Source organism: Hibiscus syriacus, unplaced genomic scaffold, assembly GCF_006381635.1.
Source record: "Hibiscus syriacus cultivar Baekdansim isolate YM2019G1 unplaced genomic scaffold, ASM638163v2 tig00110813_pilon, whole genome shotgun sequence".
Taxonomy (NCBI): Eukaryota; Viridiplantae; Streptophyta; class Magnoliopsida; order Malvales; family Malvaceae; genus Hibiscus; species Hibiscus syriacus.
Window position 1 is genome coordinate 302,558 of NW_024062871.1, and position 16,448 is coordinate 319,005.

General features: G+C 33.3%; 1 protein-coding gene and 3 pseudogenes across 1 annotated transcript; 2 read left to right on the plus strand and 2 right to left on the minus strand.

Annotated features, from left to right (window-relative positions):
• Positions 1–1,160: 1,160 nt before the first annotated feature.
• Positions 1,161–6,630, plus strand: LOC120141755 (pyridine nucleotide-disulfide oxidoreductase domain-containing protein 2). Its single transcript, XM_039156552.1, is given in 17 exon segments — positions 1,161–1,621; positions 1,738–1,890; positions 2,105–2,151; positions 2,154–2,292; positions 2,518–2,575; positions 2,875–2,925; positions 3,160–3,246; positions 3,474–3,560; positions 4,072–4,113; positions 4,207–4,293; positions 4,427–4,495; positions 4,777–4,892; positions 5,407–5,519; positions 5,658–5,737; positions 5,886–6,006; positions 6,176–6,242; positions 6,358–6,630. Coding segments are annotated over 17 exon segments (1,716 nt in total). The 5' UTR covers positions 1,161–1,358; the 3' UTR covers positions 6,494–6,630.
• A 1,694-nt stretch (positions 6,631–8,324) lies between these two features.
• LOC120141753 lies at positions 8,325–10,960 on the minus strand (annotated as a pseudogene).
• A 168-nt stretch (positions 10,961–11,128) lies between these two features.
• Positions 11,129–12,066, plus strand: LOC120141787 (annotated as a pseudogene).
• Positions 12,067–13,155: 1,089 nt separating this feature from the next.
• LOC120141754 lies at positions 13,156–15,234 on the minus strand (annotated as a pseudogene).
• Between the last annotated feature and the right edge of the window lie 1,214 nt (positions 15,235–16,448).

A 16,448-nucleotide genomic window follows, 5' to 3' on the forward strand; every position in this document is an offset into this window, starting at 1 on the left:
TAGAGATTGCTTGAATAATGCAGAAGTGACAAATGAAATGTGTTTGAGTGAAAATGGTTTACAATCTGTTAATGGGCAGTGACCCAATAACATCTATCTGTAATCTATATAGCTAACAAACTAATCATCAATCTGAACAAACTAACGGCCTTCAACAATTGACCTAGTAAACTTCTTATAGCATGTAACAAAAAATCAACAGATTAGTGTCTTCTAACCATCTCGTCACCTCAACCTTCTAAATTTTTTTAAAGTTGTCCTTCAAACAAAACATACAATCATAATTAGTCTGTACCACAAGTGAGTTAGTACGTGAATTTACAATATTTTTTATAAAATATGTGTAAAACTGAAAAGAATTTTATATAGATTTATGATAATTAGATGAGTGAAAACAAATAAATGAGATTATAGTAGGAAATAAGAAGATATTCATTAGAAAAATAAGGAGTTAATCTTAATCATTTTTTTCACTTATCTAACTGTCCTAGATCTGTGTACAACTCTTTAGTTTTATACTGTACAAGTGGATCCTAACTCATGAATGATCTTTCGACTATTAAAAGCTATAAAATAGTCATTCGACTATTTATATGTTCCAAACTCGACATTTTTCGTTAAAAAATTGGCAATCGTATAAGCTGAACGTTAACTCATTGACTAAGGTATGATAAAATATGATACAAAAATCATTTGAGTTGTATTTTATGTATCAACTCTACATCTATATTATGTTTTTGATACAATGCTTTAAACATTATGTCGTTGAACTAATATTTGAAAACAATGTCGATATCAATAGACATAATTGAAATATAGTTTTATCATAATTTTATAAATAATTACCATTAGACTTAAATAAAAATTTGAAGAACTGTTCAACCCGATAAAATAAACATCTTTACTCATAATATTTATTGCAAATTTTTGGGAACCACTTGGTCTCGAAGGAAACAATGACTAGCTGAAAGTTATCAAATTGTTAATTTTGCGCAGATTAGCTAATAGCACCGGTATTCATAATTCAACTAAGCTCGAAAGTCGAGGACTGAGATATATTACAGAGAATTCTGGTGGCATAGTTTATTGTTTTTGTTCGTTTATCTAAAAGTATGTTTGGTAGTGGTGGACGCTCTGAATTTCAAAATTTTATAATACCATAATATACGAACATATCGTGTCTTGATTTCCAGATAGTATGTTATTATTAGTGACTAAATAGTGAATACCGATGCGGATTCCTTTGTCTTGATTCTAAAAGCTTTGAAACACTGCCATTCGCTGCAACTCTCATCATTTTCTCTGTAATTTTCAAACTCTCTCCGAAAGCAAGCCGAGTGACTTCAGAGTTCAGTGCAATGTGGCGGAGGAGCTTCGGTACCGGCAGCTACGCGAGCGCTGTGCACGCGCTAAAGGAGAAGAAGTGGGACGCGCTTGTGATCGGTGGAGGCCATAACGGTTTGACAGCAGCGGCTTACTTAGCTCGTGGCGGTCTCTCTGTTGCCGTGCTCGAGCGACGGCACGTCATCGGTGGAGCGGCGGTGACAGAAGAACTGATCCCCGGCTTCAAGTTCTCCCGATGCAGTTACCTCCAGAGCCTCCTCCGTCCCTCCGTTATCAGGTTTCGAAGCACTTTTTCCATTTTATACTGCTATTTTCTTTCATCTTTGTTCTTTTTTTTTTAAAAAATAAATTAAATGAGTCGATATTGTTACTGTTTATATTTAAATTTGTTAGTGAACTAGATTTAGCGAGACATGGATTGAAGTTGTTGAAGAGGAACCCATCATCGTTTACGCCTTGTTTGGATGGAAGATATCTTTTGTTAGGGCCTAATAAAGAGCTTAATCATTCTGAGATCTCCAAATTCTCCAAGCGAGATGCCGATGCTTCCAAGGTACATGTCAGTTTTGATCTTCCTTTTAACCTGATTGATTTTCCTTTAAAATTTTGAGTTTGGTGCTTAAATTTATGTGTGAATAAGTTAATCATTTCTAGTAGGAAAACAAGATTATTTAAATTTTAGTTGAATTCGAGTGGTAGCTAGTTCAAATAGCGATCTCTGTTTCTTCTTCTTATTCAGTAATCTGTTTTACTGGTTCTTTTTTCATAGATACGAGAATCAATTAGAGAGGTTCTGTAAACTCATGGATCCACTTTGGATTCATCACCTCCTGAATCTTCGCAAGGTATTTCATCTCTCCAAGATCTTTTCAAGAATAAAGTACACAACTCAGTATTTTGGACTCGTTTGCTGCACCAGGCTGCTTCCTTGGGGCAGAAAGACATGGTGTAAGAGTTTCTTTCCCTAAGTTGAAGTGGCTTCTGATGTTGTCATTGTTTCTATGTGAACAGAAAGTTGTTAGAAACTTCCCTATAGTGATACTTTATTTAGTATTTTCTAATGACCTAACTACCTTGAGGTGCTGCCACATTTTATTTGTGAAGGCAGCCAGTCCATTCTATTGAATCTAGTCTAAACCTTACATCATGTCTGTTTATTTATTTATTTTGCAGGGATTTTATGGATCTTTTATTGTCCTCAGCTTCCAAGGTTTTGAATAACTGGTTTGAGGTGGTTGTTTGATCCTTTAATTCCCTTATGTATTATCCTTTTTACTTCATGGCTTGCAATAATCAGGCAGCTTGGCTCATTTCCTTCAATGTCATAAGGAAATGATTATGGTGATTTCAGTATATTTGTTTTATGAGTACTTTTGCCTTGCCTGAAACTAGATAACTTTGATAAATACTAAAACTGGTTGGATGCTCATTTTATTTCTCTGCATTAGCTAAAGGATAATTCATATTTTTTACCAGTTTCAAAGTTATGCTCATAGTTTACAGTTCTGTTGTTGACTGTTAAATGTACAGACAGATGTTCTGAAGGCAACCCTTGCAACAGATGCTGTTATTGGCAGTACGGTAAGAACTTTTAATAAAAGCAGCGAGATGCCTCAGCTTTCAATAAATCAGTCTATATAATAAGTCACACTTAGAGGGATATATGATATACCTTAAACTTGCTGTGAATTGTAACAGGCATTCTTTTTTCTCCGAAGAAAACTGATATGTTGGTGAATCAAACAAAATTTTCTTTGGCTACCTTGTAATAATTAGTGGAATATTTGACATTTTCTCCTTCAATTTGTGTTCTAGGGTAGTGTCTCCACACCAGGGGGCGGATATGTACTGCTACATCATGTGATGGGAGAAACTGACGGTGATCGTGGAATTTGGACGTATGTATTTATTGCTTGATTTTTATATTAATTATAGGGTTAATGTTTACAATTTTGTTCTATTTGCACTGTTATACTATGCTGACTCTTCCCTTCATAGGATTCTGGTTTTGTTCTGTTCATGTTAAATTTATTCCCAAGAGCCACAATGTCCTTTTAGATTATGCTAATGTACTATCATGACAAGCTTTCTCTTAAGAAACCAACATCCCGAGGCTTACAATTTTGTAGATATGTGAAGGTGGAATGGGGTCAGTATCCATGGCTATCAGCAATGCTGCCAGGGAAGCCGGTGCTCATATTGTCACAAGTGCAGAGGTGTAGTTTGAATCACTTCTCTAGCTTACTTTTTTCGCCTTTCTCCTCATGAAAGAATGAAACTTCTTCTCTGAAGTTTTATTTTTATGTCTTTTGTTATTATACAACTACATTGAGTCGTATGCATTATGAATGAACATGAATTTGAAAAGAAAAAAAAGGATCTTTTTTAGATCTATGTACAACTAATTCTTCATAGTTGCATGATAATAATTAATATGATACTAGACTTGTTTTTATCATGCTAATTGCCATGTCTTGGTTAACTTCATTTGCTCTTGCACTGCACCAATATGAAGCAAGGACCTGGAAATTGGTTACTGTCATGCTAGTCACAAGTCGGGAGCATGTAGTTTGTGGTGGAGGATCTCCTTTTCCATTTTAACTTCCTAGTTTCTTTTTTATATTTGCACTTTCTAGCAGAATGCATTTTGGCCAATCATGTGGATTCTGGGTTTAAACTTTATGCTTCAATTCTCACCTTTACTATATTGGCTATGATATTGTCAAGGTTTCACAGCTGATAGTTGATGACTCGGGCAAAGTGAATGGGGTTAGTTTTCCAACCTGCGTTTCTGCGATGCTGACAGATCTTTGAGCTTGAATCACACTAATTAAATGTCGAAAACATGACCATCTTGTTTAGGTGTGGCTGGCTGATGGTACAGTGGTTCAGTCTTCAAGCATTTTATCAAATGCAACCCCTTATAAACATTCATGGTAAAATTTTACCGCAGCTTATTCAGTTATTTTGTTTAAAAATTAGTGTTATCAGCATAAAGAAAGCATCATATGTATTTTGCTAACTAAATTGCGCTTTTAAATGTTCTTTTTTCACCATTGGCTATGCTTAATATCTGTCACAGGAATTGGTGCCGCAAAATGTTCTTCCTGAAGATTTTACCCGTGCCATTAAGTATTCCGACTACAGCTCTGTATGTTCTATTTACATTCTTTTATTTACTGCATATTATTTTTTTCCTTCACCACTTAATCAGCTATACAATTGCTGGCCAAAAGAGAAATTAGCTACACTATTAGAGTTTTTACAATTTTGTCCGTTGATAAAGAAAATTTACAATGTGCTTATCCATAAGTGTGAAATACACTGATTTATGCCTTTCGCTAAATAGGGATGGGGCCATCGAGCAATAGCTGCAAAATGTGGTTTTACTGCCATGCGCTAAACATATTTCGCCATCATTTATTGAAACAGGCAACTACCAAAATCAATCTAGCTCTTGATAAATTGCCTGAGTTCCGTTGTTGCAAGTCGATATATCCTGGTTCAGGTCCTCAGCACACTGGCACCATTCATGTTGGTTCTGAGAGGTATGCTGCTATATTTTAGGCATGTTTTCTAAATGATCCAGGCAAAGAAACTGGTTACTGATATCAATAACTTTGAAGCTTCCTTGAACTAGAAAGTCATTCTCACTTTTCAAACATAGACCGAGTGCCGTGTAAATGCATGTCGCAATTTTGGCTTCTTTTGGATAACATATAAAGTTTGCTACATCAACTTTTTGATGACAGCTTTAAACTGTTGTCACAGAAGATGCATATATATCGATGGCTTATAAATTAATTATCCAACAATTCTGGCAATTGTAACAATAAATATATAGCACTTTTACCCTATGGTGTTCTAACTATTCATTTTACATGAAGTAACCATGTCCGACACATAGATATGGGGATAAGATCTCCAAGGATTCGCTAAATGTATGGGAAAACTTAGGAAACTCTAATCATAACACTTGAACCCTAGTCCGAGTAATATAGCTTTTACTGTATCTTTTTTGCTTTCAATCGCAAGTTTAAAGTTATCCTTGGCGGTTTTCAGCATGGAGGAGATTGATTTAGCTTGTAAAGATGCTGCCAATGGATTGCCATCAAGAAGGCCGGTCATTGAAATGACAATTCCATCCGTATTGGACAAGACGATTTCTCCACCTGGTACCTAATTTTGGCATTTTTGTATCTTCACATTGTTGGATCATTTTCTTCTCTCTTTTTACTCCAAACATATTTTTTACATTAGAGCATAATGAGATTTGCTACTTAATAGAACCGAGAGTGTGATACTTTTCACAGGCACGCATGTCATTAACTTGTTCATCCAGTACACCCCTTATAATCCGTCTGATGGCAGATGGGATGATCCTGCTTACAGAGTGAGTAGAATTTTGACTTTGAGCTTGGGTAACATAAACTTATTAGCAGTAGTCTAGTTATTTAGCGGCCACTTTTGGGCAAGGTGCAGGGCATCATTTCTCCATGAGTGACCATTTCCTCATACTAATCATATTGTTTATATTGTAGGAATCATTTGCACAAAGATGTTTCAACCTGATCGATGAATACGCTCCGGGGTTCAGCTCATCGGTCATTGGCTATGACATGCTAACTCCTCCTGACCTTGAAAGGGAAATTGGCTTGACAGGTTTTCTTCATATCCATAATCCTGTGCATTACAGGCCTGCTAATTTCTCGTTTCAGTCAACTTCATAAAATCATTTTCAAGCTCTTCTACTTGTTGGTATAATTTATAAATACAGGGATGAGTAAAAACAACTCATCTGCTTGAGGTCTCTGACATTCATTGTTATTAGGAGGAAATATCTTTCATGGAGCTATGGGATTAGATTCTCTTTTCCTCATGCGACCTGTTAAAGGATGGTATATTTTTCTCCTTTTCCTTTTTTAACTTTTAAAAGTGGAGAAAAAGGTGCATGTTTAAATTTATACAAATTTATATAATGCATAAAATATTAATCCAAATTTGTGGATGCAGGTCGAATTACAGGACTCCATTGGCCGGCCTTTACTTGTGCGGGAGTGGCGCCCATCCAGGTGGTGGTGTGATGGGCGCACCAGGCCGCAATGCAGCAAAGCTAGTTCTTGAAGATTTCAAGAAAAAATTGAATTGATTTTCAGGAAAAAAAAGAGTCAAATCCAGGACTGCTTTTGTGAAATAAATTCTTTGCTCAAATACAGAGCAGATGCTGCCCGTTACCTGGTCAGTTATTTGGACTTAAATTTATTCCTTCACGTCAACTGTTGTCTTATAACCATAATGCTGTTCGATGAATATTATCTAATAAAAAGTATAACTTAGATTAATTCTATTAATTATATCATTAATATAAAATTAAGTAAAATAAGTACAATTTACTATTATCGTTGATTTGTTTAGTTATCTAGTAATATAATTTTATTTTCAAAATTAGTTATAATTTGCTTAATTTATGTATTAATAATTAATAATTTAAGGATAAGAATTCTTATTATATTTGGTAATATGTATATGTATGTATATATATATATATATATATATATATATATATATATATATATATATATATATATATATATGGAGTGAAAATAGTTGAGTTTATAATAATTTTAATGTGACTTAATGTATAGTTTTTTTAAATACCATGAACTTGTTTTTTATCTACTCTACTTGTTTTATTAATTGAGGGTATTTTAATATTTTTATAAATTAGTGTAACTTAACTCATAACACTAATTTAAGTCGAGAATTTAACTAATGGCATATATGTAAAACGATAGGATACTGTATTTCATTACTATTTTATTTAGGGTCATCTAAAGTAGTTTATGTTAGTAAACAATTGAGTTAACTGCAGTAACGTTTCTAAATTATGACCTTATTCTATATTAGTCTCTAAACTTTAAATTATTTTAATTACATCCTATTTTTTGTTAATTAAATCCTTTCATTATTAAAACAGTTAGTTTAATTTTTAAATATTACATCATCTTTTAATAATAAAAATCTAATTGACATAGACTAATAATTTGTGATGTAATTAGAACATTTTAAAATGTAAAATCAATTTAGAATTAGGGTCATAATTTAGGAAAGTAACTCTAAATAATTTAATATTATTAACATCTTTTTTCACATTTAATTAATTATATATTAAATATTACAAATTTAAAATGTAGTAATGTCTTTTTTCATGAACTTTTTAAGGATTTCTTCTCTTTAAAAAATTTGCCAAAGATTAATATTGGAATAGGCTACCAAATTGATGCCTAAACTTTCGTTTGAATCAAATTGACCCCCCAAATTAACAAATTTAATCAAATTGATCCCTAAACTTGACAAGTTTAGTGACCTTTGAATTTTTTATAGCAACTTATTTAGTTGGGAGTTGAATTGACCTCCCAAAAATTCAAAGGCCAACTTGTCCAAACTTGTAAAATTCAAGGTCAATTTGACCTCAAAAAAAGTTCAAAGGTCAATTTAACCAAACTTGCCTAATTCAGGGGGGTCATTTTGTGGTTTAAAGCATTGAAATATAGTAAAGCCCAGTCGCATACTCACCTCCCAATCACTTTAAGGCATCTCTTCCGTTAAGCAATGGCTTAGGCCACAAGGCCGGTAGCTGCCTACCACCACACCCTTCTTCAGTTCCTTTACTCCCTCCTTCCCCGTTTCTTCTTCTCCACCCTTTCTATGGCTCATTCCCTCCTCCAACCATCCCCATAGCCATGATTTAACTGACGTTTCTTTCTTTCGTAACAGACTACAGTATTACTTTAAGATCAGGTGTTTTCTAGTATGGATGGCCATATCATTTTCTACTATGTGTGCAGTTAAAGCTTAAAATATACCGAAGCTGTCCTAGTTTCCTTTTTATGATCCAAACCATTCAAAAACTACCGCTCTAACGAGTTATAACACTATATGCCTCACATTAAAGGTTATAAGAAAAAACTAGTTAAATATAATACCCCGAAACTTTATGATAATGAGGCTTTCGTCAAGATACACACCCTTCACCATGGTCCCAAAAAGTTGGTTAAAATAAATAGTTATCAACTCACAGAGAGAAGAAAATAATTCAAGGATCAATTTTAACAGCATTTGAATACAAAGCTACCTACTCAGCCAACCGGAAGCAGATTTCGGGATGAGTGTGATAGCATTTGAAGCAGCTTCTAACCTGTATCATGGTTAACGCCATCTGTTATTAACTTATTCTGTAAAAATATAATGCAAATGGGGGCAAAATAAAACCAATATAAATGCACGTAAATTCTCACTATCCTTTAAATGTTAGATATGGATATGTGTCTAACACAAGTATTTTCAAATTTGTTTAAGTTATTTTATATTTATAAGATTATATCCATATACTCATATCTGAATGCAAATGCTGATGACATAGCATGCTTGACAGACAAAAAGAGAGAGAGAGAGAGAGAGCACTTAGATATCTCTTCAACAGCCCTAATAATTTCTGTTGATCTTGTTTCAAGCACTTGACCTCCGAAAATTATCTCATCTAAGATAGTGTGTATCTGCGTAAGAGTTACCGAACGTTTGAATGTATAGACAAAGCCAAATTGATGAGGAAAGAACAACACCAAACAAAAGCAATTATACCATAGATTTAAATCAGAATAGTACAACAATAAAGTGTTCAATTGCCATTAAATCAGTTTTGAGTATAAAACAACTAGGGCATTATAATGATGTCAGAAGTGCTAATCGAGCATATTCCAAAGACAATCCTTAGCTAGCAGGGCATAAAGGCACTAATGCTCTGCTTTGACACCAACCAGGGATTGAATGCAACATTAACAACACAGGATTCCAAGTCAAGATATTAAGGACTTCAGGCAAAAGCCAGCTGCAAAATTAACATTAAAAAGGCTAAATTACAGAGCGCGCCAAGCATCATAAAATGCTATGTTATTCCAACTTTTCATTTTTCTTTAACTATCCATGTCTAACACCAATATATCCGGAAATTGGTACGGAGAGAACTTAAGCATACGGCATATCGGTATAGGACACGTGCTCGTATTACGGTATTATAACATAGGTGCTATCCTCTTGTACTCAAAAGTAAAAAATATAAATAAAAGCACACTTTGTGTTTACTATTCCAATAAAAACACTAGATTTCATTTGAATGTAGAATCTAACATTCCCTGGCACTAAATACATACAGATATAAGTGAGGACAGGATGCAAACCTTGCTGTAATTGAACACAATGTCAAGTTCACAAACATTCTTGAAGCATCTGTCCAATGTTTCCACAAGAACTGAAGGCATCACATCTAAAGTAAGTAAAATTATCCAAAATTTGAAATAGATATCAGGCAAAATGTAATTTTAGAGCCAATATCTTATGCTTTAATAACAATAATCGCTAGCATCATCTATTCAACAAAAAACAAAGGAAAAGAAAAAGTTGTATACAAAATGACATCTGTAAAGCTTATTGATGCAATTTAACATTTCCACTTGAAAGACGCCAAAGTTAAACTCAACTAATTTTGATGACACAAGCATAGTGATCATGATTCTGCGCTCAGACAATAAAATCAATTTCATAGAACAGTGTAACTAAACTGAATTCACCTTCATATCATCACAAAGACTATAAAACTGTCTGCAATCATCTTTATGAAAAATTTCATATCTATAATGGAAGATATAAATATTCAGAGTTCAGGCACCTCAAACAATTAACTGAAATCTTAACTTTGGAAGGACCATGCCATAAGTATCTCTCAACAATATTTAGAAGCTTACCTTGTATCACGTCAAGCATGGCTAGCTCGTTTTCAGAACTATCAAATACAAAAACAAAGTAAAGAGTGGCAAAATGCTTGTAAACAAGGCGACTATCCTGCGAGTGAATTAAAAAGCAATTAAACAGAGTTCTAGGACCAAGAAAAGCTAGTTCATTATTAACAAGAATAGAATTGCAAATCAAAAAATTAAACAGAAAATAAAGGAAATTACCGGACCGAAAATTGATTCCGCATCTACAAATTGCTTACGTTCTCAGGTCTACTGCACAAGACTGTTAAACGATCAATATCAAAATCAAAAGCAAAAAAGAAAATGAATGTTAAAAAAAAAATCAAAATGCAAAATCAAGATATAGGTCCAATAATGAACGCGAATACAAAAATGCATCTAAGGTTTATGCGATCCAGAACGAGGAAAGTTCAAACTAGTTACAGCTAAGTAAGAAAAAGTAGGTGAGAGATCGAACCTCCAAAAACACTGCGTATAAGTTCCTGCTGTTTCTCTACTGGCTGATTTCAACAAAATTCAAAGCGCCATGGATAGCAAAGGAAATCGGATTAGTTAACATTAACAAGATCCCGATATCCATTATAATTATTTAAAAAAAGATCAAATGAGAAAAATCTCAAAAAGAGAAAACGAAGTTTACCAGATATTCGAAGAATTTTACAAGGCGAGGTTTGCCTTGAGTGTTCATCACCATCACAGCTTTTATCATCTTGGCTCCTCCTCAAGTATTCTCTCTCGCTCTTGACCAAACAGACTTTTAGATCTCTCGAATTTAAAATTTCACATTCGAGGACATATAGTTGTGAAATATATAAATGGACAAAATGTCTTCAATTAGTCGATAGTAACGAGGTATGTCAAAAGGCTAAATTGGATACTGTCAATAAGGATGATTGGCAACAAAATAATAAATATATTAAATAATAATCCAAGTCGTCTTTTATCTGGACCAACCCTAGAGAAATATACCATACCAGCTTTGGGACTTTGGCGGCGCGAATAAAACGGTGTCGAACAAAATGGCTTCTCTAGAAGACGATGAAGTCGGTACAGATCCAGTTAAATGATTTTGGCTGATGAAGGGCGGAGAGAAGAAGCTTACTACGCTAGGTGTTGGTGCTGCGAAGCCACATATGCAGAAACATATATCCGTTCGATCGAGGCAATGGTTGTGATTAGCAGCTTCCTTCCGAAGAGATTTCTCTCCAGCTCTGGTCAGCTGCTACAACGCTCGTACTCTTCTTGATGGCTATCTTAGTCACCTTAGCAAAAGCCCCCTTGCAAACAATCTAACGGCTTTATCTAACGGTGGAGATAATGGTTGGAAACTGAAAATCCTGGAGCTTGGTTCCGGCATTGGCCTTGTCGGAATCGCGGCGTCCGTCACGTTAGGAGCTAATGTGACGGTGACAGACTTGCACACTTCATCCCCAACCTCAAATTCAATGTTGAAGCGAATGCTGACGTGTGGCTCGAGAGGTGCTCGTGAAGAGGTGGGGCTGTGGGGCTGACGTGACGTGACACCTATGAGGTGGGGAGAGGATGATGACATAGAAGTTATAGGCGGGAATTTGATCTTGGTTTGGCTTCAAATGTGGTTATCACGATCATCTGTTCGAGCCATTGATCCAACGCTGCATTTTCTGCTGAATGGAGGAGCAAGAGGGGATGGAAAGAAAGTTTTCGTTCTGGCTCACTTGAGAAGGTTAGAAAGGAGACTGCGTTTTTCAAGAAAGCGAAGAAACTATTTGATGTTGAGATTTTACACACAGATCCTCCGAAGGAGGGGTCTCGAATTGGAGTTGTTTATGCGATTCTCCCAAAGTCTCTTTCTTTTATAAGATTAGGATTAGAATTAAAATTTATAAAAAAAATATGGAAAAAAGTATCAAAGTCCAAGAATATGTGAAAATAATGTCCCTGCTTCTGAATTCCATCATACAACAAAAACAAAGCTTCTCATGCTCAGATCCTCTTCATTGTTACAAATCGTCACAAGAAAGAACGCCAAAAAAACAATAATCGTAGTAATTAAAAAAAAACAGAAAGATGACCTAGATGCACTCTTCTGCAAAGTACAATGACAACACACATGAGCAATATACATTCTGCAAATGAGAATTGTGTTGCAACTAAGGGTATGTTTGTTTCCCGTAATTGAAATTACGGAATTGATTTTCCCTGAATTCCCGTGTTTGTTTCACGTAATTCGTTTTTCGAAAAATATTTTCCCGTGTTTGTTTCACGTAATTCGTTTTCCGAAAAACGTTTTCCCGTGTTTGTTTCACGTAATTCGTTTTCCAGAATGTAATTTATTTTCCTAGTAACAGAATTTCCTTTGTGTTTTCTGTAAAATGACTTACGAATTCATTTTCCATAAGTCATTTTTTGAACTTTTCACTTCAAAGCAAAAATACTCAAAATAATTTTATTTTATGAATTTAATATTAATAAAATATTTTAATATCATTTTCAACAAAATATTAATTATTTAAATAATTTAAAATATATTTATTAATATTTATAATAATATAATATATATTTTAATATTATATAAAATAATCAATTATATTATAATAATATAAGATATTATATTTTTATTTTAATAATATATAATTTTTTTTTATATATTTAATAATGAATAATATTATTTATATATTTCAATAATATTTTAGTAAAGATATTAAAACATACTAATTAATGTTTTTAAAATATAATATAGTACTATTACTTTAATAAATAATTAATATAATTTATAAAATTTTATTTCACTAAAATATACCGAAAAAATGTTTAAATAACATCTTCCAAACATCATAAAACGTTTTCCAGATGGTTTCCAGAAATGTAATTCATTTTCCAGAAATGTAATTCATTTTACAGAAATGTAATTCATTTTCCAGTAATTCATTTTCCAGTAATTCAAATTCCAGTAATTCAAATTCCAGTAATTCATTTTCTGGAAAACCAATTACAGCTAAACAAACAGACCCTAAGTTATTTCTTATTGCATTTAGAGCTGGCTGATGTTTAACCTGTACAACGCGCTTTAAAAAAGTTGAGCATACTTGCTTTCAAAGTTCGTTGGAGTGAAGGCACTCGTCTACAAGTTGGCGAAGGTTAGGATTCTCCAAGGCAGCGGCAACTCTTTCTTTATCATTCAACAGCTTATTAACTGAAGAATGAACATGGTGAACATCTTAAGAATTTGATCAATGCAACCGAGAGATGAGGATGGTGAAAGAGACAAGCTGCTTCTATTGTTATAACACATTACATGCTAGAAATAGCTAACACGACATGTAAGTTTTAGACTTTATAACTCGCAAGAGAGAGAAAGATTGATGAATGCAAAACTACTACAGCAGTTGAATAACTCAATCGAATTTATAAATCTCTTAATTTCTTCTATGTTGCTCAAACTCTCTTTTTTCATTTACCCTTGTCTAACACATATCCAACAAGGTATGAAAGGCCCTTTAGTTACAAGAAAAACTTTGAACATGTCCGTCTTGAATACATACAAAGTATCCGAATTCCAGTAACATAGATTCTCTTCATTTATTCAATCTCTCATCTTTATAGGAAAGAAAATCCCTTTTGTTAAGAAAGAGCAAGTTAAAATCCCATTATGTCTAAATCGTATCAAAGGCACTCCATTAAAAGATCACCTATATGAATTTATAGACATCTAAAAATTGTTGCGTGCCAGGTAAACTAAAACCCATTTAGAGAGGAGAAAATAATGAATAAAGAAGCGGCAAGGGTCCCAGATGATACATTTCAACACAGTGAGTTCTCACTTTAGCACAGGCATTGCATATTTGCATGAATAATCAAGATTTGTTGGTTATTCTCTTCAAGTTATCCTATATGAACTTTATATCCCCCACTAAAACTTGAACAATCAATCCCAAACACCTAAAAAAATAATGCGTTTTGTAGAGTAAACTTCTACAAGCTTTTGAACTTCACCTGATTGTTCATCAGCGTGAGATCCGGGGGCAACTTTAATGTCTACCTGCAAAGATAAACAATTAGCAAAGCACATTGTCATCTGTTTAGACTTAGAGCTTAAGAAAAGGAGCTGAATCAAGTTTTACTTCTACGCAAACAATGCAATAGAATTTCACTCTTCAGAAGATTAATTGACAGAAGAAATTAATATAATATTTATAAACTTTGATTAAAGGAACAAAACAGACCTTAAAATGTGGAGGAAAACAATCTTTTAATTTAACCCTTAGGCATAGACCGATTACTGTTGCCATGCTGCAATGCTGGATAGTGGAGTGAAAGTTATCCTAAACAAGTAATCAGCTATATTACCTCAAAATAAATAATGTGGAAGAGTTAGTTTTAAGCGGCAACAAAATACCCCTTAAATTAAACTATAAATCTAATACCAGGGTTTCAGAAATTGAACCTGAAAGCTAAAATTTACTGAATTCAAGCTGTTTTTTTTTCATTTCACGATATTCAATTCAAAATTAAATTGAGAAAATACTCACAGAATTCGACCCATCTTCTCATCAACTGTGATTGATTCCTCCGAAAGAACACTAAGTTGCTCTAATGAATACGGATGTTCAGGATCTCTAATATCCCTAACGAAATTTGGACTTTCAGTCAAAGATCACAACATTTTTTACATTAACTTTGTTTTCCAATTATCATGATGAAGAAATGAAGAGAAAAAGCAAACAGAAAAATTACTATTTGGCTGCTGAAAAATAAGTAATTAAAACCTAAATTAGAGCTTAGCCTTTAACTCTTTCATAATCAGATAAAAAGATGGTGAAAAAAATAGTAGTAGAAGGATATCATAGATTTCGAGTGGATCAACGGCATCGTCACCGTGAGGATCTTCAGTACGAGCAACTCGTTCTTTCTTGGCGTGAACCACTGGGTTCGCATTAATCAAGCCCAGTGTCATTTTTCCCTCTTATTCTTCTTCTTCGTTTGTACGGCTTTGGTTCACTGACTTCTCTTGCACTCTGCTTTCGTTGGGAGACGAGGGGGAGTGCTTTGAAGTTTACAGGCGTTGATTTTTTATTTTTTTATTTTATTTTTTGGCCAACCAAGGCGTTGATTACTTCTGATTGATTGATTGGCTTTTTGTTTTTTTCTTTATAACTTCAACACGCTAAAGTATGGTGGGGGATTTTTTCGCATAAAGCCTAATAATAGTATGCTTCCTGATCTTCCCACGTATTATATTGAGAAAATGTGGATCCAAGTTGTTTGTTTCTTAAAAAAAAATTGTTATTTCTCTCTATAAGTGTTGCATTTTGTTGACGAAATGAAATCACTGTTGATTGAGTTATTTTAGCATAAAAATCTTTAGAAGATTGACACGAAAGTTCCACTTTACTCTTTGGTATTTGTAACTGACGTTTGGTTCGTTGAAATATTTATGAATGAATTAAAATATATGAAATAATTGGAATCTATGAATGAATCGAAATCTGAAGGAATTGGAATCTGAATTTGAAACATATTTGGTTGACAGGAAATTAAATTGAAATCTAATTTCATATTCTATTTGGTTTACATGTCAGATGAATTTGATTTTAGTAATGTAAAATGACAGAATTACCCTTTTTATTTTTTTTTGCTTAATTTTAGTTTGTTTTATAACTTACATGTAGCAATATATTATAAAAATTTAAAAAAATATTAAATTTCATTTTATTGATTGATTATTCATTTTAATAAATTATAAAAATCATACTAATAAATATCATAAGTTAAAATTATGACCCGATAACAAGGGAATCTCCACCTGAGACCCGACCCAACCAAAATAAAGTTTCACCCGACCCGACCCGAATATATGAATTAGAAACCCAACCCGACCTGAAATAATAAAAAAATTATTTTTATTCAATAAAAATAGTGACTTAATTAAAAAAATTATATAAAGGGGTATTATTGTAATTATTCCTAAATATATAAGGTAAAATTATATATTTTGTTGGGGTCGGGTTGGGTATTTTACACACTAAACCCAAACCCAACCCGAATATCATACTTAAAAAAACCCGACCCGAACCCGATTTTTTTTTAAAAAAATCCAACCCGAATACCAAAATATTGATGAGGATAGTATGATCAAATTTCACATTCCCTCTTCCAAAGGATTTCAATTTCATCATGTTATGGATGAAATTTACTTTCCCTCCCTTGATGAAATTTATTTTCCCTCCTTTGATGAAATTGGATTTCAATTTCTCCTTTAAAAACTTAAACCAAACATGGGAAAGTGGTGGAATTAGATTCTAATTCCCC